This window comes from Calidris pugnax, unplaced genomic scaffold (genome assembly GCF_001431845.1).
Source record: "Calidris pugnax isolate Ruff unplaced genomic scaffold, ASM143184v1 scaffold63, whole genome shotgun sequence".
In the NCBI taxonomy this organism is placed as follows: domain Eukaryota; kingdom Metazoa; phylum Chordata; class Aves; order Charadriiformes; family Scolopacidae; genus Calidris; species Calidris pugnax.
Window position 1 is genome coordinate 5,681,776 of NW_015090852.1, and position 22,312 is coordinate 5,704,087.

At 41.9% G+C, this 22,312-nt stretch overlaps 2 protein-coding genes across 4 annotated transcripts in view; one reads left to right on the plus strand and one right to left on the minus strand.

The window, feature by feature from the left end:
• Nucleotides 1–2,712: 2,712 nt before the first annotated feature.
• On the minus strand, nucleotides 2,713–6,197 carry GLRX2 (glutaredoxin 2). 3 transcript variants are annotated; one of them, XM_014943398.1, is made up of 5 exons: nucleotides 6,108–6,163; nucleotides 5,619–5,681; nucleotides 5,463–5,532; nucleotides 3,855–4,031; nucleotides 2,713–3,397 (listed from the first exon to the last, which is right to left on the minus strand). In XM_014943398.1, the coding sequence occupies exons 3-5, from the start codon at nucleotides 5,523–5,525 to the stop codon at nucleotides 3,287–3,289; spliced, it is 351 nt and encodes a 116-aa protein (XP_014798884.1). In that variant the 5' UTR covers nucleotides 5,526–5,532; nucleotides 5,619–5,681; nucleotides 6,108–6,163; the 3' UTR covers nucleotides 2,713–3,286. The 3 variants fall into 3 exon arrangements, with proteins under 3 accessions (XP_014798884.1, XP_014798882.1, XP_014798883.1); XM_014943396.1 differs by lacking the exon at nucleotides 5,619–5,681 and having other exon boundaries at nucleotides 6,108–6,197; XM_014943397.1 differs by lacking the exon at nucleotides 6,108–6,163 and having other exon boundaries at nucleotides 5,619–5,983.
• Nucleotides 6,198–8,307: 2,110 nt separating this feature from the next.
• The window catches only part of CDC73 (cell division cycle 73), a 110,209-nt gene continuing 96,204 nt past the window's right edge, over nucleotides 8,308–22,312 (plus strand). Inside the window, exons 1-7 of the mRNA XM_014943465.1 lie at nucleotides 8,308–8,533; nucleotides 14,631–14,736; nucleotides 15,734–15,803; nucleotides 16,818–16,880; nucleotides 16,970–17,022; nucleotides 18,705–18,793; nucleotides 20,601–20,817. Of these exons, the coding sequence (XP_014798951.1) occupies nucleotides 8,403–8,533; nucleotides 14,631–14,736; nucleotides 15,734–15,803; nucleotides 16,818–16,880; nucleotides 16,970–17,022; nucleotides 18,705–18,793; nucleotides 20,601–20,817 (729 nt within the window). The 5' untranslated portion in view covers nucleotides 8,308–8,402. The remainder of the gene's footprint in view (nucleotides 8,534–14,630; nucleotides 14,737–15,733; nucleotides 15,804–16,817; nucleotides 16,881–16,969; nucleotides 17,023–18,704; nucleotides 18,794–20,600; nucleotides 20,818–22,312) is intronic.

Consider the following 22,312-nt stretch of genomic DNA (forward strand, 5'->3'; position numbering starts at 1 on the left):
CGCTACGTAACTTATACCAGAACTGATGTCATAGTATTTATCTTAATTTTAAAAACCTGGATAAACTTTTTCATTCCTTTGACTATATAAATCTCTTGTAAAACATTTAATTTGCTGTATCTATTGGATTTTTTGTAAAACTTTGTGTAAAGATTAGTGACAAAAGTATACTTTGTTTATTTACAAAAATCCAACATCTGCCTGTGAATGGCTTTATTTTTGTGAAGTTACAGCTTAAAATTGGCTTTTCAAATTCAAAGCTTTTTTCTAGAATTAGTTCAGTGAGTCGGAGCTTTCCATTCTGTTAAATATTATCAAGCTGCTGTTACACACAGAATTAGGGCAACAAATTAATATTCTGGATAAACGGGCAGCTTCTTTGCAGTATTGGTTAGAGGAAATCTTCGAAGAATAGGATGTAGAAGTGAACCTAAGCAAAGAATCATTTGTCTTGCGTGCGCTTTTCATCCTTTTTTTTTAAGCGTTTCATCAGTTTATAGGGTTTACTTTGCTATTTGAATTGATTCACAGTGGACAAATACGCTGTAAGTAAGCTGTTTTAATGACTTCATTGCTGGAATGGTGGAGGTTTCATCTTGCCATGATACAGGACAGTGTACAACGTTGCTGAGGAAGAGTTATGGGGGGACAAGCAAAACACTAGGGCAGCGTGTTACATGTGTGTTGCTCTGAGAGCTAAGATTTAAGATTAGCTAATTTCAGCAGGAGGTGTGGTGTCTTTAAGTATGTGTGCTTACATTTGGGTTTATAATTTTGATACTGTAAAGTGTGGTTTCTTTAGGTATTCCTGCATTCTGAATTTAAGTTTAAATATATATATATTTGCGTATATATATGTGGTATGTTGAAAACTTTTACAAATGCTTCATTAACAAATAATGAATATAAATAGCTGTTTTCCTAATGTTACCAGCTTCTTAGAGTTAAGCACAAACTAGTTACAAATAAAATGTCTTTTCTATTATATTCTCCTATAAAAGTGCAGTTCTACTCTTTAAAAAATAATTCTGTAAAAAGAAGAGGTGGACACATGGACAGCTCTGGCTGCTTAAACAACTTGGGATTTGTTTCCAGCCTCTCGTGCTTCCTAGGAGCACGGTGTTGAGGCTGGGTGAGCAGCTGTGTCTTAGGTGTAAGTACAGAATCTTTCAGTGGATAATTTAACGTTCAGATCCCAGGGCAAACATTATTTTAAGATAAAAAGCTTTGTCCAGGAGACAATGCTAAGAAAAAATACGGAAATTTTTAACGGCTATTTTTGAGTTCCTTTTCTTGTTTCTTTTTTTCTAGAGTAGAACCACACTTTAACCGCCATATCATGTTTAAATAACTTAAACATAACATGGCTTTGTGCCATCCAATAAAGAAGGCACTGTCTTGCTGCTACTTTCTATGAAATGATACAAAATTAAGGAGAAACTATTTGGATGGGGAGCCTTAATATGGTTAAAAAGAAATGTAATTAACCCTTTGAGTGCCTTAACGCATATCTTCTTTAATAATCGGGCGCTGGCTTGGATCTGCAGGCACTCAGCATGTCTTCTCAACAGCTGAAATACAATATTGCCTGAAGTGACAATGCCCTGGGATTTCTGAAACTTAGAACTCAAAGGGTTATTTTAGACTACTGTTTTTGGAACTTTTTTTTTTTTTAACAGGGAACAAAATGAAAAGGTCTTTGAAAAATTCTTTTGCATACTATTATTGTTATTTTTTCATGATGGATTTACCAGCTTTCAGGTGTAAAACTAATCTTCTGAGAAAACAACTGGCTGAAGAATTCTACAGAGATAAAAGAATACTTGATTACCACTGTATGTGCAAAATAAGTTGTTTTATTAAGTATGAATTTTGCACATTTGTGTTTACCTTGATGTGTGCCCTTGTAAACAAAATTTTAATAAGGCAGTGACGAAACTAGAAAAATACTGTAAACGGCAATAATATAAATATAACGAGGTCAGTGTGTTTAATTAGCTCATTACACATTAAAGATGCACAGTGCAGCAAACTGTATACTAAAGACTTTCTAAAAATGATGCAATTTAAACTTATTTAAAACCCGCATCACAAAAATGAAGCTCTCAAATTCACATGACACTCTCCCAGTCCTGGCACGTGGAGTTGAAGATAAATGCAATACTTTTTTCCCATGAGGGGAAAAAAGTAGTTGAAGCACAGACAGTGCTGAAAGCAGTGGAAATAACAGGAGCCTCATTCACAAGAAGTGAGTAAAAATTCATTAATTACATGTTTTTATTCTAAACTGTGCACCTTTAGTTGTGTAATGGTCCCTTTTACTGAAGAATGGGATATTATTTTCTACTTGCGTGTGAACTTTCTTGAAGTAACCAAGTCTTGGCATTGCCTGGTCTGGCTTTGGATGTACATTGTACTGAAACTATTGAATTCTAGACATTTCTTTTAGACATTTAACTGCGAGTTAAAATGGCTAGTAAACTGCATTCTGACTGTAGAATTTATGTACTAAATAAACTCTATGCATATTAGACCCATTTTACTTGGTCTTAAGTTTTATAATAGCGTTGGATTGGTCCTGACATGGTTTGTAGCTGCAGAGTTTAGTGACAGTGAGTGGTCTGGTTCCCCTAGAAGGATATTCCTGAAAGACAGTGCATAGACTGATACTTCCTAGTGCAGAGTGAAGGTGAAAGCAATTACCTACCACTCTAAAGCTGCAAGAATCTTTATTCCTTTTTCTGTAGCAACTGGACACACAGCTTGGCAGCTAGATGATCAGACACTGAAATGTAAGGGACAGACATGCAGACAGCAGTACCACTACAAACTTATTTTGTTTCATACTTTCTTCATAATTACAATTTGACATTCACAGAAAAATTAAATTTAAAGGAACCATTACATTAAACTGACCATTTATTGTAATTGTCGGAACAAAGCTAGAAAGCAAACTAACTTGCAGCAAAAGAACAAGAAGATTCTTCTTGTACAGCCTGTACTTCTCCAAAGCACAGTATCAGGATGTAATAGCAATCAAATGAGATCACTGTCTCACACTTAAAGCTTAAAAGTTACATAATGTTTTTTATCACCATTTTGGTGGTGGCAGAGCTGAGACAAGGACACCAAGTCATTTGCCAAGTCCACAAAATCAGTGTCAGAGAATGATCAGCGATACACAGCTTGAAGATGTTGAGTCCAGCTGATGCAGCGTATCTTTGTGATCTTCTAACTTGTCTGAAATTCTGATTATACAAAGAAAGACTATGGCTGTTCAGGATTTTCATTTCACTTGACACTGATGAACTAACGGAAGCAGTTTCCCTTCCTCATGAAGCTTCTTAGTGTCTGTAGCACCTCCAACGAAAGTCCCATTGACAAACACTCTTGGGAGCTATCCAGAAAAAGAAAATTGCATTAGTTATTGCTTGAAAAAAAGATAAAAATCTAAGGAAGCCCACATGGACTCCAGTACACACACAATAGTTATGTTCTTACACATGCATATTTAAAATTACTGTACAAATCAGACATTTCCGTAATATTTACAGAGAGGGAAAAATTTGTTTGCATACCCTTCAAAAGTGGGATAAAGTCACTGTATGGGAGATTTTAATTTATTACAATAATTGAGTCACAGGAGAGAAATAAAATTACGAAACTGCAAGGTAAGTGTTAAACACAGACAGTACAGAACCCTCTGCAGTACCATGTCTTTAATTTAGGAGCTTGTATCCCAAGCTTACTTATCTCAAAAAAAAAATGAAGAACTTGGTATGTTCATAACCTGTGGGGAACGTGTGTAGTGTAAGTTCTTACTTCGCTTGTTACCTGTAAGAAAAGATACTTACTGTTCTGGCACCTGTCATCTGGTGAAGAATGTCTTGAAATTGACTTCCATTTGTATTCATGTCCAGTTCTACAGCCGTGTAATTTACATTCATATCATCAAAAAGTTTTTTTGCCATCTTGCAGTAGTAGCATGTTGTTTTTGAGAAAATCACCACACAGTTCGCTGAAATTATCTCCTGTATGTTCAAAAGAACATTCAAGTCAGCATGCTTTAAGTCAGTGTATTTTAAAAGTATCAAACAGTCAGGAAAACAAATACAGAAGCTAAAAATCTGCTATTATGGTAACTAATACTGGGAAATTAATCTCTGCAAAATGCTTTCTGAAGTATTTTAACAGGGACAACTGAGGAGTTCCCAGCCATGCTGCTGCACTGGTTGGCTGCTTCTGAAGAGCCTGTACTTTACACTGTACTTTATTCTCAGGTTTTTAAGGTAAAGGGAAAAGCTAGTTTAGTTTCTAAGTCACAACAATCTGAAGGTGAGGAATGAACTACTCTTCTTTAAAAACAAGAGATCACACAGTGGCTTCTATCAAGGCATCTGTCAAGAAGACATCATCAGCTGTACAATGGGTGCAAAACATATCCACCCCACGTTTGTGCTGAAGACCTCTATGGTGGCCTAGCACCTCCTTTAGGGATGCATCCCATACTTTCACATGAGACAAAAAATTGCTTCCTACCTGACCACCAAGTCAGACCCTGGACCTCAAAAAGTGCAGTTGCACTTGGCCAGATCCCAAAGAGCATCTGCACCCAACTGCAGCAGGCAGCGAGGCACAACTTCAGCAGTTTGCAGAACTGCACAGAAGATAAAGTTCTCCTGCTCCACTTAAGCTTTTGAGTGAGAAGTACTGAGTAGCGTACCTGCAATCAGTTAGAACTTCACAGTACCTAACTCTCAGGAATGCTAAGATCATTATCTCATGGGAGTAAAGAAATTGAGGAGAACTGGCATTAATGGTCTCTACCAGAAGAACCGAAGCTGTGTATGACCTGAGCTTGACTCCAAAACTGAGCAGAATGATTGTGGAGCATGTGGTCTGACTGGCAGGCAGTGGTGCCAACCCTGAACCCTCTTTTGCCCTTTAGCCACAGACTCCCATGGTCTGCCAAACAAGCTGCATCTCCTCAAATTATTTAGTACAGCTTTCCCTGTCTGTGAGGCAAAGAGGATGTGCTGGTGGCAAGCAGAGTGACAGAAAGGATTCTGAGAAGATAGGAACACCTCTATTACCTTACTGTAAATTCAAGGTGATTTCAGGCTGTCGTTTACGATCAGTAAATTCACTTTAAAAAACAACTTGGTCTTTAAATATTAATTTACTTGATATCAGTCATTTTCCAAGGTTTAATCCCCAATATTGACAGCATTACTGAATTTGAGTAGAGATCTGAAAAAAATGTAAAATGGATGTAGCCTAGGACAATCAGGTTCCAGGGCTGAGGTTAAACAATCTTACCAGTATTCCTAAATAAACGTAAGAATCAGGTTCAACAAGCAGAACTATTTACAGAATTTCATTCTATAAGTCAGAACAGGTTTTAAGTAACCACGGCGTTTAGAAATGTTGAAAATATATAAGAATTGCATAAGTAACGTTACCTGTATTTGATTCACAGCAGCATCGTTAGACAATCCTACAGAAGTAGGCACGCTATTCCCCATTCTAAAACTAAAAAAAGAAATTGAAGTCAGATATTTGAGCTTTCAAACAAATAACACATTTCACAGTTCACAAATTAAAGGTTGCGTTCGTACTGCTTTATTTAAATATTTCACGTGGCTTCTCCATTATGCGTAAGTTGACTTCAGCTGCAATACCTAAGGTCATACAAGAAGGTGAAAATAAAGAGATGGATGTCACAAACTATAAGAATGACCAGAAAGGCTGACTTTACACTAGAAATACGGGGAGTTCTCCCCTCCTCCCCCTCCTCCCCAGGGATAACACACATCCAAGTGTCAAATCTGACACCGGGCTGTATTCAACACACATACTAACGGGCGGCAAGGGCCGCGCTCCTGTTTATCAATGCAGGGGGTGCCCCAGGGCTTAGCCGTGTCGTTCCGCTCCGAGGCCTGCACCTCCCGCTGCCAGCCGGGCCGGGGCCTCCCCCCTCTCCCCCACCCCCAGCACCGGCCGCGCTGCCCCCGGGAGGGCCGCTGCCCTGAGGACGCGCGTTCAAACGGCACGAAGACAGAAAGCAGGCCCTATCCCCTTGGGCTCGACCCGGGCCCCGCACCCACCGACCGCGCAGCCCCAACCCTGCCGCCGCCCGGCTCAGCGCCCTCTGCAGGGCCATGGCCGCCAAAGAGGAAGGGGCGGGACTTCGCCGCAGTCCTCACGGCGGTCCGACCCCGCTCGCAGGCCCCCGTCCCGCCCCTCGGCGGCACCGGGAGCTGCCCGCCGCACTGCCGGTGCCATGAAGCACCGCGCCGCTCCATCCCTCCGGTGAGGGCTCCGCTAACGGCGGTGTGGGAAACGAAGGCAGCCCACAGCGGGCTGCCGCGGGGAAAAAGAGCCGGGAAGAGTTCGGGGGCGGCTCCCAGGGGCGGGGACAGGCCCCGGGGGCGGGTCGGTGTCAGCAGTTGGGGCAGCGGTGTTGGCGAACTACAGTTTCGGAGGAAAAACTGTTCTGAAATTGCGCCGGAGGGGCAGTAAAGACGCTCCGGAGCGCTCCCGTCGCCGGGATGCGGGCTAGGAGCGGGGATGGCCCTCCTGGCGGGCCCGGAGCGACTTCGGGGGGTGGGGGGGAGCTCCCCCTCTTGGGGCTGCCTCCCAGGCGCTGGGGTTTCAGCCGTGCCTTTGCTGTGGTGTCAAACTGATTTAAAATCTTTTCCGTCGGCGTTTCTGTTCCCTGGTTTTCTTTACGTTTCTTTTCTGCGCTGCAGATACTCCGTCGGTCAGACACCTGCCTGTGGGACAGGAGCATCCCCAGAGAGCGCGGGGGGGGCTGAAGGAGAACGAGCCCGGTCTGGGAAGGTGCTCTTGTGTGAGCCCATGCAGGCAGGACAAAGGAACAACCACAAAACCACGGATTAAGGGCAAAGAACAATTTACTGTAAATACATCGTGGATCCCGAAACCTTTGAAGCAGCACCCGGGCAGAGGCAGGCGAGCAGAGGACGCAGGCACCGCGGGGGGAGAGGCCTTATTGGCAAGAGAGTCCTCGTTAGCAAGGGAGTGAGGGAGCGAGGGAGCTCCCACTTGCTGCTTGGGCCTGTATTTCAAGGATTCTGGCAGGCAGAGTTTTCTGCTGTGCTTTGATCTCTTCAGCAGCAGGGCAAGAATCCCAGGCGTGTTTGATAAAGTGCCCCTGAGTCCATCCCAGGCCTATGTTATCTGAATGCAGATGTTCTACTTGTTGAGCGCAGAAAACTAAGCAACAATTAGTGTGATAGATGCTTTCCAGCACCCCACACGCGAGTCACTTGAGTGTATTTACAGTCCTCCTCGCCAATCTCCCGTCAGTTTCCCACAGCGCTCGACTGATTCTCTCATACGTGGAATGTTACATGGACTCCTGGAAAATTCATTTTCTCTTCCTAAAGAATTAAATAATTTGGAGATTTTACTTGATGTGGGAGTGCTGTGGTTTTTGTGTTGTGTTTTGGTGGGTTTTATTTTTTCCATTCCTCAGAGCGTACAGTAAGAACTGTTGGGCAATATTCTCTTGCTTCACCCCCCCAGACCTGGCTCCAGAGCCCGGGTGGCTGGTGAAACACACACCCCCTGGGCAGAGCGTGCCTCTGGAGCGTGCTCTGCGTCTCCCCACGGGGATCTAGGGGGGAATTCCAGTTCCCCAGAAACCTCTCTGCCCCTCTGTGTGGAGAGGGTAAGTTTTGCGGAGTTGTGCTGGGGATCACTTGTTCAGCAGCCAGTCCTGTGCTTTTTTTTTTGAAAAAAAAGTGCAACGAGATGAACTACTGGGCACTGTCCTGGTTTTGCTCACTTTATACATAGAAATGAACGTCGTGTATTCCGATGCGGTGTATTTTGCTCCTCCTCGAACAATCTTTCCTGCTGTTGATACCGTCTTTCTGCCTGCGCTGCCCCGGGCACCATGGCTGCGCGCAGGGGCAATTAACAACCTCCTGCCTTGGACTCTTAATTGTCGGTCACCTCAGCCGCGCCGTGCTGCTCCCCGCGCCTTGGCGGCGCCGCGGCCGTTGCGCTGTGGGGCTGGCTGTGCCCGGCGGAGGCTCCGGGGAGGCAGAGAGCGGGGCCGCCGCCAGCAGCGGAGCTCCCGGAGCCATGGCCGGGACACCGGGCGCTCCCCTCACCGGCCGGGGGCGGGGCCACACCAGGGGCGGGGCCGCGTCTCTCCATGGCAACGGGTTCGGCGTCGCCCCCTGGAGGAGGAGGAGGTGGCGGCGGCGGCGTTGTTGCGGCTGCTGCTTATCAGGCGTTCACGGCGGCAGCCCCGGGCCCGTCGGCGGGGTCCTGGCGCGGCTGGCGGAGGGGCCGGGCCGGGCCGGAGGGGAGCGAAGCGAAGCGAAGCGGAGCGGGGCAGCGGTGGCGGCGGCGGCTCCGGAGCGAAGATGGCGGACGTGCTGAGCGTGCTGCGGCAGTACAACACGCAGAAGAAGGAGATCGTGGTGAAGGGGGACGAGGTGATCTTCGGCGAGTTCTCCTGGCCCAAGAACGTCAAGACCAACTATGTCATCTGGGGGTGAGTGGCGGGGCCGCGGCGGGCGGGCGGCCGCTTGCACGGGGAAGGGACGGGACGGGGCGAGGGGGGAGAGAAGTTGCCCTGAAGTTGCGGGGGAGCGGTTTCAGGGGGTCCGGCCGCCCCTCGCTTCCCGCCGCGTTGCGGGGAGTGAGGCGGGCGGCCTGGCTGCTGCCTCCGGGCAGGGCCCCAGGGGAGCGCACCGGGGCCGCGCGTCTCCTCCCCGCCTGGGCGCGGCGAGGTGCCGCCGGGTCCCGCTGGAGGAGTGGGGCGCCGGAGCCGGGGCCGCTCGGTGGCGTGCGGCTGGGCGGGCCGTGCCGTGCCTCCCTCCCCGGTGCTGCGGGGCAGGCGGGCCCGGTCGGGCCGGCAGGTCTCGCCCGTCTCTTGGGGCAGGTTCCCGGCCTGGGCCGGAGGAGCAGCGGCGCCGGGGCCAGGCCTTTCCTCGTCTCTTAGTCTCCCCTGGAGGGTGGCGGCGGGGCCGGGTCTGGCGGGCTCATAGGGTGAGATGGCAGGAGGCGGCTTCTCCAAGTTTTTCTGCGTTTTGCGTGGGAAACGGGCGTTACGCTTTTACTGTGCTGAGTTTTTTTCTGGGCTGCTTCTCGTCTTCTGGAGCTTTGTCCCGGTGTGGGAAAGTCGGGGAGGCCCAAACCGGTGCTCTCTCGGCGCTCACCTGCGAGCCTCCTTCAGCCGTGCCGGCGCTGGGCTCCTCGGCAGCCGCCTCCCAGCTGGGGCCTCTTGGCCTGGACATGGTGCATAAGTTGTTCTTGTTGTAATAAAGAAAACCGGTGTTTCTGTTGCTTAAATGATTATGTTAGGTGAAATGCTCATTTTGACAGAAACTTTTAGAAAATGAGGTTTTATTCAATATTTTAGTGTGATATGTGTTGCTTACAATGTGAGTTCTTCATTCTTCTTTCTTCTGAATGTAGCAGCTGCTTGCTTTTAATTCAATGAATCTCTTTTAAACCCGGGAGAAAAAACGGTTATTGTTAAATATCAGACAGATAACATTTTAAGCATTGGTCAAAGAGAGTATGTTATCCTGTGAAGCCTGATGGAAAAATAGAAGCACCTGCAGATTTCTCAAAAAACCCAACCAGTCACCCTTGTAGTTCACTCTATGACCAGGGATTATTTTTTATTTTTGTTTTAGTTTTCATAATTATGGTATGAACATTAGTATTGATCTGATATCCCGACTTCTAGTTTGAGAGAAAAAGGAGAGAAGCCTATTTGTTTATGTTGACTTGAAGATTTATTTATTTTTTTAAAACAGATTTTACTTTGCACTCTAGAAATGTGTTATTATCTATTTCAGGCTTTTGGAAACTCATTTGGGATTTATTTGTGCTTCCTGGCTGAGTAGGGGATACTGATGGCTAGGTTAAAGAGGAAGAAAGCTATTTGCATAAGCAGCTAAGTTTTAAAATTCTTGGAAAGTCTTAGTTCTATTTTTGCTGAGCAACTGTATAGAGAATTGTGCTGGTTTCCTTGCTACAAGTTGATGTTCTCAAGTAGTAACAAGTAATGGTTAATGAAATAGACAAGTTTCGATGCTCTTCTGCGGGGAACAGAGAAACTGACATGCTAGCCTAACTCTGCAGCTGCTTAGGAGAGCTTGAATTGGCCCAGAAATTGCTAATAAAAGACTGCAATTGGAGAGAAAAACTGCAGTAGGTACATTAAGGCAGCTTTACCTTCATGGTCAAGAAGGAACTGTGGGTGAAGTGAGGATGCTTTGCTCAGAACAGAAGCAGTAACCTTAAAATAGCTCTCTGTGTCCTCACCTCTTACGATAGATATCTTCTAGCATTTGGTGTTTTTTTTTTGTTTGAACTAAGTTTGTAAATCTTGTTTCAGATCAGTAGCTTCTGAACTTGTGGTAGGATCAGACTGCTAGCAATTTACAGTGTTTCTTATGAACCACTGTGGAACTGTACGTGACTAATCTTTAAATTGAAGACACTGTAAGAGTGAGACCAGTTCTGCAAGCCAACTTCAGTAGCTTTGACACCACAGTTTAGTACCTCCTAATTTTATAATTTACAATTACCAGACTTATGAGGAACATTTTCAAAAACTTGTAAGATTCAGAGCCTTTTATATTCAGGCCACTTGACAGGATGCAAACTATGCTTGCAGTGATCAGTTGTTACTGGCTTAGTCTTTCGAAAAGCAAGTCTTGATTTCTGCTTTGGGTGTCTATGGCATGGTTGCTGTAATTGCATCTCTACTGCCAGTCTGGAGGGACTAATGCAAGTCCAAACAGCAGAGGTGGCATTCTGTCCCTGCTAGAATTAGAAGTAAACCCGCTAGACATTTAACACTGTGGCTCCTTGAGCAGCTCGGCTGGCAGGAGTGGGCAGTGCTGCCCTGAGCTGCCTTCCCTCTGCGCTAGCACAAGTGTCAGCCAAACTGTGAATTGGATTGAGGAACTGAGCCAGGTTAAAAGTAACCCAGAGGGAGGGGAGAAAAAAAAAGGCAGAAATTAATTTTAATCCAGGTTAGTTTCCAGATAATAAATATATGACTATCCCTGCTGGCACATGAAGAAGGCTATAGATGGTCTAAGAGTAGGTGTTTTGGATGTGATCCCTGGCACATGAAGAAGGCTAGATGGTCTAAGAGTAGGTGTTTTGGATGTTTTGATCCAGTAGCTGATCTGTGATCCCTGAAGAGTGATTATAGAATCTCTTCAAAACCAAAGGAAGGAAACAATCTAACAGAGAAACTATTGTTTACCCAGCAGAGGGGCTTGTATGCACAGCTGAGAACTTCTTAAAACAGCGAGCAGCTGGTCATGGGTATTGTAATTTCATGATACTCTGCATGCCTAGTCTTGTAGTTTTAAAGATTACTGCTTTCTTTTGTGAATGAGACACAGGCCTTTAGTACCTCTTTACAAATTCATGCTTTGGAATATGAAAGAGGAAATAAAATTGTTAAAAATGAATAAAATCCTGGCACCCACAGATTGAGGGTGAATGGATGAGCAGGAAGTCAACTTCTGCTATTGAAAACAATCAGGTGAAACTTTCTGTCTTGCATTATGTAAACATTTTCTCTATTTTTTTTTAAGCTGGAGTTTTGGGGTTTTAAGAGGTGCAACTCTAAATAACTATTAAAGTAAGAATATGAGTCCTGAACTTTCTGAGGTCTCAATCTTAATGGTTTTTTTTTCTTAAGTAATTGATGCCATTACTGAAAATGGCATACGGGAATTAATTTCTTTTGCTCCATTGGATGTTTGTAAATTGAACAAAGTAAGCTACTTTCAGATCAGCCTGGTTTTAGTTCCCTGTTAATTGAACAGGTTTTTTTTTCTGTCTGGAAAGTCTGAAAGGAACACGAACTGGTGCTGAAATGTCAGTTTAGACTTAGATTTTCTCCTTGCATGCAGCTGCTTGTCCATCTAATGCTTTCCCTTTAATGTGCAGTGTCTTGTCCTCCTAATAAAACATCCTCTTAGAACCATAATGAGCATGGGGATTTCTTGCCTGTGTGGTTTAAGTGATGAAGTACCAGCTGTGCCTTGCTGAGCTTTGGCAATGCCTGTGGCTTTGTAATACTTGTATTCAGATTAATAGATAACCGTTCAGTATTTCTTTTCTAAATTATGCCATTTATTGCTAAGTGTTGCTAAAAACTTGAATAGATGACCAGTGGGCTTTTTATATATTCAGTGGATATGATGCACTTCGAAGAAATAAAGGCTTATTCTAAAGTGGGATCATTTTAAAACAAACACCTTAGATTAAGTGACAACTGTATCATGTGACATAGACGTCCCTTCAGAGCCAAGTCTACATGGGGGAAGCTTTTGTTTTTGCCAGTGCTCTGAACATGTTTAGATACCACTTTATCAAAGATGGCAGTGAAATAGTAAAATACACAAACAGTTCCTTGCTGAGGAACCCAGTCCTGTTGGCCAACTTTTGGCTTCTTAGCCATTGAAAGATACTTCGTCTCTTCCCTTTCCTCTTCAGCAGCAAAACCTATGTGCACACCCCCATCCCGTGCAGATTAAGTTTTCGGAAGGAAGAAGCTGTGATAGAATGATCCTTTATTCTACCATTCTCCTGGTATTTTGAATCGCTTTTCTCTGCATTTATTCATGTATTGGTTTTCTCAGGTATCGTTATGAAAGTAATGTTTTCAGCTTTACTGCTAGTAATGAGTTCTGAGCAGGTTATTGGGCACTTTCAATCTAGATAATTTCAGGGAGGTAATTGCAAGAAAAGCAATAGTGGCATTATATCCACAGTATGGAAAAAAACAGACTTACGCTTCTGTTACATTTAGTAGATGTTTGTGTAGCCCCTTCAGGTTCAAGAAAGTTGATTATTTTTTATGTCTTCTCCCTTCCCCCAATGAGGTTGATAATTCTGTGCTGAGTGTTTCGATGCTGATGGTAAGCCAGGAGTAAAGCCACTGTACTTGGAGGGAGAACTTCGTCTTAGAGTTTTAATGAAAGTGCTTCTCTCTGAAATCTCTGATTTGATTAAAATTCTGTCGCAGTCTTAAACTTTACAGCTTTGGCTTGCTTTTCTAGTGGGTCACCTTCCTTGGGCTTTGAGGTGAGCTAGCTGGTTGGGGATGAGGACTGAACAGTGTTGGGGAGCCCTGTCCTGCTTGGAGCCAGGGTCTGGCAGGTCCCAGATCTGGGCAGTGAAATCCCTGGTCTCATCCTGCTGAGGGCTGTGAAACTGATGGAAATGTCTGTTTCTCAGAGCAGTTGAAGTATTTTAGGGAGCAGGTTTTGTTTTGAAATTGACATTGCTTCCCCTACAAAATCTTCTAGTAACACCGTAAAGGGGTGAAGGTGTGTGTGAGGGGGGGAAATTGACTGATGCACATGGAGCTGAGCAAAACTATGTTTTGTTTTTTTTTTTTTTGTTTGGCCTTGTTTTGAGGGATTAGTTTTATTCAAATTGATACACAAAAAAAGATTCCTTTTTAGACTTAAAAGGCATCCCTTTAAAACAAACTGTTTTGAAGCTGAGCTTGAACTTGATGCTGTTGTGTTGCTGTGAAGTAGTCTGACTTCAGTATGGAAGTTTGTTGTGATTTTGTAGTTCGTGTTGTAGGGCAACAAAGATGATTAGGGGATTGGAGCATCTCCCGTATGAGGAAAAGCTGAGAGAGCTGGGACTCTTTAGCCTGGAGAAGAGGAGACTGAGGGGAGACCTTATTAATGCTTAGAAGTATCTAAAGGGTGGTTTGAGGGAGGGTGGAGCTGGACTCTGGCAGGATGAGAGGCAACGGGGACAAGGTGGAACATAGGAAGTTCCATTCAAATAAGAGGAAAACTTCTTTATGGTGAAGGTGACAGAGCCCTGGAACAGGCTGCCCAGGGAGGTTGTGGAGTCCCCTTCCCTGGAGATTTTCAAGACCCACCTGGATGCAGTCCTGAGTAAATGTGCTCTAGGCAATCCTGCTTTGGCAGGGGAGTTGGATTAGATGATCTCTAGAAGGTCCCTTCCGACTCCAACAATTCTGTGATTCCATGATTTTAGTTTTGCTAGCTTTGTGTGCCGTTAGTTTGTGGTCATCCCTTACTTCGATCTTTCAGCACTGTTTTGAACCTTTAGCTCTGTAGACTTCACAGAATTTAAGTATTCGGAGTTCTTCGCAGTCCTTTCTCTAGTTGTGAAAATTCTGTCCCTGAAGAGCATGTAATAGTATTTTTTTTTTTTCATTTGCAGTTCAGATGTGTTCCTCTGGCTATCCCAAATAAGCCAGATGGTTTATTATCCCAAATAATAGATGTTTCCTTGGATAATCAAAATAAATGTTTGACATGTGGGAGGATGTGTTCTTAGAATTTCCTAAGTCTTGCTCCTTGTATATTTTACAACACATCCAGCTCTTATTTTGGATTATTTTGGACAGTTTTTATAACTCATTCAGTAAAGAGAATTTTCATTTGTATTTGTTAACGTGATTGATAGTTCACTAGTTTGGCAATAGCCTGATCGTAATACTACTGCTTGTTTTTTGAACTGTCATCTGGAAAGAAAAGAGAGCATTGCTGAAAAAGAGTGTGCATAAAACAGAAATTAAGAGGTTAAACATTAATCTTTGGTTTGTGATTTTACAGGACAGGGAAGGAGGGCCAACCCAGAGAATACTACACTTTGGATTCTATCTTGTTCCTGCTCAACAATGTTCACCTTTCACATCCTGTTTATGTCCGCCGTGCTGCAGTAAGTAGACCATATAAAATTTTATTTTGTCTTGTTTGTGATAAGTAATATGTACATAGTTATTTTCAGGGAATGTTAGTAGCATTTAAGTGTATAAATTTGGCTGGGGAAAGGGAAAAAGATACGTAACAAAGAGTGTGTGTTTTTAAAAAAGGAACACCTCTACATAAGGATCAAATGACAGTCTGTATCAAGGTGGAATATTTTTCTTGACAATGCACTTCCTAATATTATCCCTTCCAAAGACCAGGTTATATTTACAAGAAGAGTCTTATCACCCAAATATTAGCAGTAATGGCAGCGTTTCTTCTGATATTCCGCAGTCACAGTTGTCTCCAGCTCTAACTGTTTAAAAAATACCTTTGTCCATCTGTTCTCTGTGGTGTCATCCCAATCTAGAGAATCCTTTAGTGCCTGAGATTGCAAGGTTCTACAAAACAGAAAAAAGTACAGCAGAATAGCTTTGGAGTGGACTCACAAGTATCTCATTAAAGAAATTATTTGATAAGCTCCACAAATAAAGATAGGGGAATTCTGAAAGAGAAAATCCTTTTGATTTCCATTTGACTGCTTTCTATCAGCCCGTGCTTTGTCTTCCCCTGTGCCACACAGTTACCTGATACAACAGTGCTGCATGTTCAACATACTTATAACAACAAAATCAAAATACTCTATTTCTGCGTACCAACATTGACTCCTGGCAGAGAAGTGTGTGTTAAATGCTAGTTCTTCATTTTATTTGCAGGTTTCAAGTGAAGGAGGAAAAAGGCTGTCCTCTCTTTCAGTGTTATAACAGACAACATGTTTTCCTTTTCTGTAGTTGAACATCCTCTAGGAAGTAACCATATTTTTAAGCTTGATAGCTACGCTTTCTTGGGAGGGAGTCCAACATGTTCCTGTCTTTGTGTGAATGAGTAGTTTTCAATACGTGAAAAATCTTCAGCAAGAGGCTTTCTGAGGGAATAACTGTTTAATGTCAAGTCTGCTGTCTTTTCAGACTGAAAACATTCCTGTGGTAAGAAGACCTGATAGGAAAGACTTGCTTGCATACCTAAATGGGGAAACATGTGAGTGATGCTTGCTTTTAACTTAGACATATGATGCGTTTTACTGCTTCGTATTTATGGCACAGCTGAGGAGTAGGAGGGGAAGAATGGTTAACGATGGTCAGTTTGTAGCTTAACTGAATACATTCAGATTTCTCAAATGAAGCTAGGATTTCTTTTTTTTTTTTTAAATTTTGTTCTGAGCTGAACTATAGTTAGGTAGTAGCTGCATTCCTACAGACATGTTTAGAAGTGAGCTACTTCTTTATTATTAACATCCTTTCATTAATAGTTATGTGTTAGAATGCTCAGCTTTTATGTTTTTCCCTTCTCTAGAGTGTGAGAAACTTCTGGTAGTGCAATTATCTTAATGCAATAAGTGTGTGCACTTAAATCTTCAGTATAGTAAAATACATCAAATCACTGCTTTGTCAGTCTGCCAGATTTGCCTAGTATTCTGTCACTGTAAAATTTTTTGTTAACAATAGTTGGAGAAAAGAGGTTTCTCTGAGAGAAAGATAAATACGGCTTACTTTTGTAAATTGCACGGTTTTGTAGGTGGTCTTAGAATTTTAAGTATACTGCAATATGAGATTATTTCTGTAAGGAGCAGTAAACCATTTTTTATATATATTTTAAAGTGACCAGCAGGTTGTCTTTTACTCTAAAAACTAGACAAACTAGTAGATCTTGATTCCAAGTTATAAAGTAATTATCGTCGTGACTCTGTTTTCTTTTATGTGATAGATACATTAGTTAGTGATTCTAAGATCTGTATGTTGGAAGGGACCACGGGAGGTCATCTGCTTCAATCCCCTTCTCAAAGAAGGGCCAAATGACCCTGAGTAACCTGATCTAATTTCATATTCGGTCAGGTTCTGAATGTCTTCAGTTCCAGTGTTTGGCCAATTTTTGCTACCTAATGTCTAGTTAGAATTTCTGTTGTTGCAATTCATGTGTTGTCCTTCTTCCTTTTATACTTAAATGCATTTGCAAGTCTTTTGTACTTAAGTGAAATGTTGTGTTTGATTACAGCAACCTCATCAAGTATAGACAGAAGTGCTCCACTTGAAATTGGTCTTCAACGGTCCACTCAAGGTACAGTTTAACTAAAAAATAACTTTGAGGTTTATTTTAAAAAAGTCTGCTACAATCTTGCATTTTTTAACGTCCTCTTTTTCTTGCAGTTAAAAGAGCAGCAGATGAAATACTAGCAGAAGCAAAGAAACCAAGAATAGAGGTAACGACAGTAACTGTCATCAATACAAATTGGGGGTGTGGGTGGTAAATTGCAGTATTTATCTGTTTTTGTAGCAATTCAATGGGGCTGCCTGTTCTCTGGGTGCACACAGTGCTTCTGTTAGAGTGAATGTGAATTGGAAGCAGTTAGAATTTAAGCCTCTGATTTAAACTTGGAATTTTAGTTACTAGATATATCTTGTAGCTTAAAAGGGGAAAGCTTGACCACGTACATTTAAGTACCTGTTGCATTACAGCCTGTCTGCTAAGAACTATGGTATTGGAATAAAAATGCTGTTTAATGACTGATTATGGTTATTTGCCTTCCATGAGCTGGCATTACAATTTCAACGCTGGTCTTATCTCTATCGATAGATATTTATTTGGTTTATATGCTATTTTAGTCTAAGTATATTTTCACAAGAGCTTACTGAATAGAAGCAGTGTGTCTACCTGTTGTGCACATTGTGTTACTTAAATGCCTGACTTTAAAAAATTACTTACTGTTTTGTTTTGGGTTTTTTTTCCCAAATATATCCATTCAGTTGTCTGCTCTGTGTGTTATTATAAATCTGGCTGTATATATTTTCAGAGTACTGAGACTTCAGGTTTCTTCCTAGAAGAAAAGTTATCAAAATAGATAAATTCCTTTATTCAAGAATTGGATTTAAACATTGTTTGTGCTTAGCTATACCTGCATAAGAATAATTAAATAATATCAGGGTTTTTTTAATGGCACATGGGGTGACCTGTTGGTGATCTATACACTTTTGTTCTACGTTAGCCTATGTGGTTGCGATGCTATAATGTTTTCTCATAGTTTGGAGAATTCTGCATATGAGCTTAATGAGCTTATGGCCATCTTTAGTTTTTTGCTGCTCTGGCAGCTCAGTCTGTAAAGTGTTTGCAGTTATTTGGAGATCTTCTCAGTGTAGAGATTCCAGGTCTCCTCTGATACGTAGGTGTGATACATGGTTCTGCTGGGCTTCAGCCTTTCGAAATAGCCTTTTGTCAATAGAACAGCCTTGATGCTGATTTAAATATTATGGAGAAATAAGACATATTGAATGTAAGTGCTACCAGCATTAAGAAGCTGAAAAGATGGGATAAGATTACATCATTCTTCTGCTTTCTCAAATTACACATCTGTCTCAACCCTGACTTGAGTAACTAGAGGCTTTCTTCATCATGACTTGTTTTTTGTATTTACTAGGAATGTTATAAAAGTTCTGCATCAAAATTTAACGGTTCCGAGCAGCTCTTTTCTTTAAAAATGTCACTGTTTAAATAACTGGTCAAATTTGACTGTCTGATAAATTTACCTTAAATATGTATGTGTGTATTATCTATTGTCCTACCTGAACGTGTGTGGTGTTTGCTGGCTTTGAGTTCTCCAACTGATTTTTCTATTATTCTTGTTTGTCTGAGCAAGGCTCTTTTCGAGGGAATGGTAGCTTCCTTTGCATTACTCTAATTATACTTTGTGGTTCTTGAGAGGAAATTTCCAATAGCTGTACAGTTAATGCTATTGCACAGATCAAAATTAATTGGAAATAAAGATTGTCCTTGCAGATGTAAAAAAAGAAAATAAAAAACAAATACAACTAGAATTAAAGCTACTCAGTATTTTTTAAGGAGAATACATAAAAAAGCATTGCAATTAAACGTTACTGTTACTGGTAGGATGAAGAGTGTGTGCGCCTTGACAAGGAGCGGTTGGCAGCTCGGTTGGAAGGACATAAAGAAGGTATCGTGCAAACGGAGCAGATCAGGTAGGAATAATTCTTCTTATGGTTAATACGTAATTAAAGGACTGGTAATAATTCTTGTGCTATTCAAGGCAGCCAGTTTTACTTCTGTCCATCAACTCTCAGTGGAAGTCTCCCTCCCTTAGGTGCTATCATTAGAAATGCTTGAGGAGGCAGAACTTCATGTCTGGTCAGACTCCTGTTCTTGAGTGGAAGTTCAGGTGTCTTGGCATGTGATTTGGCTTGTCTTCAGAAGTGCGTAGACAGTTGTCTCTTCCTCCCAGCAAGTCTACCATTTCTGCTTCCTTCTGCTATGGTGTTTAAGCAGTTGAACACGATGAGCCGAACTGCAAGGGGAAGCTGATTATTTCTCTATTTCAAAGAAAAATATTCTGTATTGAGGAATGTCTTGCATGCAAAAGGAGGAAAATGTTGTGAGAAGAGATCAACAGGTAACACAACCTCTGACTCCCTACAGAGGTGAGCCTGTTGCCTCTGGAGAGGCAGTACGCTACTGGAGGATAATACACTGTCATTGCCATAAATAGTGAACAGTATTCAAGTGCTTAAAATCTTGCCTATCACCTTTCCTCGTCCATTGTGTCAATCCAGAATTTTGCAAAGAATGACAGTTGGCTTTGAGTCTTGCACCGTATCTTCCCAAAGCCAAGCAGAGAGGAAATGAAATTCTTGCAAGATCTTGTCAATGCTAAGGAACTTGGGCTTAGCAGAATACCAGACTCTAGTAGTTCTTTTCCAAATACCTGAGTTCACAAGTTTTAAAGGTAGCTGCTTAATTTCTTTAGTGTGTCAGCTCCTGTAATGTAAATAATACTGTAAATGAGAGTCATGCTTCCTACAGTTAAGGTGTATGAATATGAATTAATTTACTGTTTTGTCTGCATTGGGTTTTGCAGGTAAGTAGTTTCACTTGACAGACCAACAGCATTCTTGAGAAATCTCTCTCTTGATCATAAACAATACTGTGAATGCTTGTCTGTCCTTTTACTGGCATTAAATTTAATGGTTAGCCTTGCAACAAGTAATATACTAGAGTTGAGGCATTTATAGAATCCATGATTACACCTAATCACACAAAAAATACGTATTTTGAGTGTCGTCTTCCTCTGTTGTTCAAATAGGTGTATTTAAAAGGAAATTAATAGAGGGGAAAAAAAAAAATTCACATAACATTGAATTGGGTATGTGCAGCCTTCAGCCCACCTGCAAACCAAATTCTGTGTTTACAATTAAAAGCAAACAGATAAAGATGTTCACTCTTGGACTGAACTGAGCTACCTCAAACCCCGATTAATGTGGACGAAGTTACTACCATCTGTTGTTTGTTTGGCCAACAGGCTATGAAAAGATCACACGTCTTCCAAGTGGGCAAGTCCACATAACAGCACCTCAGCCAAAATTTAGATTAATGTGTTTGAAAGCCTCAGAGTAGCCGGGGATTGATTGACTGGACACAAAATTGTAATCTGCTAAAAGTAATGGGGAGCTGAAATTCAGATGACATTGTAGATGCAAGTATTAGTCCTAACGCTTTATATCTGCAGTCTTTACTTCTGCTTGTTATAATTGGGATTTTTTTGATGGGTTTTTGTGCTAATACTGGGATGGAATCCTTTGTCAGAAGTTTGATTCTCATGCCCAAACCAGCAATGCCAAGCTCGTGTAATCTTCAAATATACATAAGATGACTGTTTTGTGTTTTATAGTAGAACCATAAACTTTACACAGGATGAAGTTACTCATTCACAAATTTTTCAGAAGAATTGTGCATGCAATTATTCAGTCTCATCTGTTATTTTTGCTCATTTAGGTCCTTGTCTGAAGCCATGTCAGTGGAAAAAATTGCTGCTATCAAAGCAAAAATCATGGCAAAGAAAAGATCCACTATCAAAACTGATCTGGATGATGACATAACTGCTCTTAAACAGAGAAGTTTTGTTGATGCTGAAGTGGATGTAACCAGAGATATTGTCAGCAGGGAGAGGGTGTGGAGGACAAGAACTACAATCTTACAAAGCACAGGCAAGGTAATGCTCTGGATACCAAGCTATTTTTATGATCCAAATGACAAACTGCATTTTCTATTTTCTGTATCTCTACCTTGTTGACTATAGATGACTTTGGGGTTACGCTTAGTGTTCTAGGTGAAGGTAGGCTTGGAGGGCTCTTGGCACAGTGATAGAAGAGTTTATTTTTACCTCATTATTGTAAGCCTAAAATGTATCTATCTCAAAATACCTGCTTCAGCCATTTAAAAGATACCAAGTAATTGCTTAATTCCTCTTAAACCAAGCTGGCTTGAGCCCTACAATTGGTACGGTTGTATCAAAGTACCTGTAGGTTTGCAACAGACAAAAATGTGGAATAACTAATACAAGTAGCAATGTGTGTAAATGGAAAATCCAAAGGTCGCTAAGCTGTGAAAAACACTAAAGAGGTAAAGAGAGAAAATTAACAAAACCAGAAAGCATTCCCTTGGGGAGGCTTTTCTGTGTATTTTTTGTCCCTTCATGCTCCCCTAATCCATCTCTTTAACTGCACTTGGTTATGCGCCATCCAGAACATGGTTGCGAGCACAGCGGACAGCTTGCTCTCTTTGGACAGTTAGGCTTTATTTATTGCAGTGCTAGTTGGCACTAAATTCCTCAAAGAAGCAGTAAGTCAATTTCTGGAAGATTGCAAATGCCTGTTTTCCTGAGGTTACTGTCAAATTGTGTCCTTTGCCTTCACTTCCCCTTCAAGTACTGTCAGAGTGTTGTCCCAAAGCAGGGACATTTACCTGGCGTGCAGACACCAGCAGACACACAGAGTAGAGGTATTACCTATTTATTTCATTTCTGCAGAGATGGGTGCTAGGTGGTAATCCACAAAGCTAGCACCCTGGCCTAATAACTTGTCGGAATATTTATACAGTTCAAAACACAGAAATGCACACTCATAATTATTGGTTAGTACCTTATCTTAACAATTTGTATTGTTATTACAGCCTCTCGCTTTCAGTTACAAGGTCCATTAATTGATGTGTGCATGCTCCAGCAATGTGGGGCAGGTAGTTCAATTCAGCCTCCCGTTGAGTTGGTGGTCGCAATCTCCAACTGCCACCTTTACCTTTTCCCCTGCAAATTTTTGTTGACTTCATGCCCTATCCAGCAGCTGGCTGGTTTTCAGCCGGTTTTGGCGTCCCTGTTGTGGGAAGTTCTTTATTACCAGCCTTCTGTTCTTCAAGGGTATATTCATTAGCAAGACATTTATGGTTTATACCAAGTGTCTGGTTTCACAGGGCCTTGTGTCCTTTTTACAGCTCTTTATTCTTACCTAGTGAGAGATTCTACCTTCTAAACTATATTTTACCTTTTTAAAAGTACATTCTACCTTCTTAAAGTACATCAACAGGAAAATAATGCTTGGAAGTAAATGAGGTCCCAGTTTTTATTTGTCTTATTTTTAACAGTATTTTACAGAGCGCTGATTTTCTCAACCTGCTCTCATGGCTGTAGTGGTAGAATAATTTCATTCATGAGT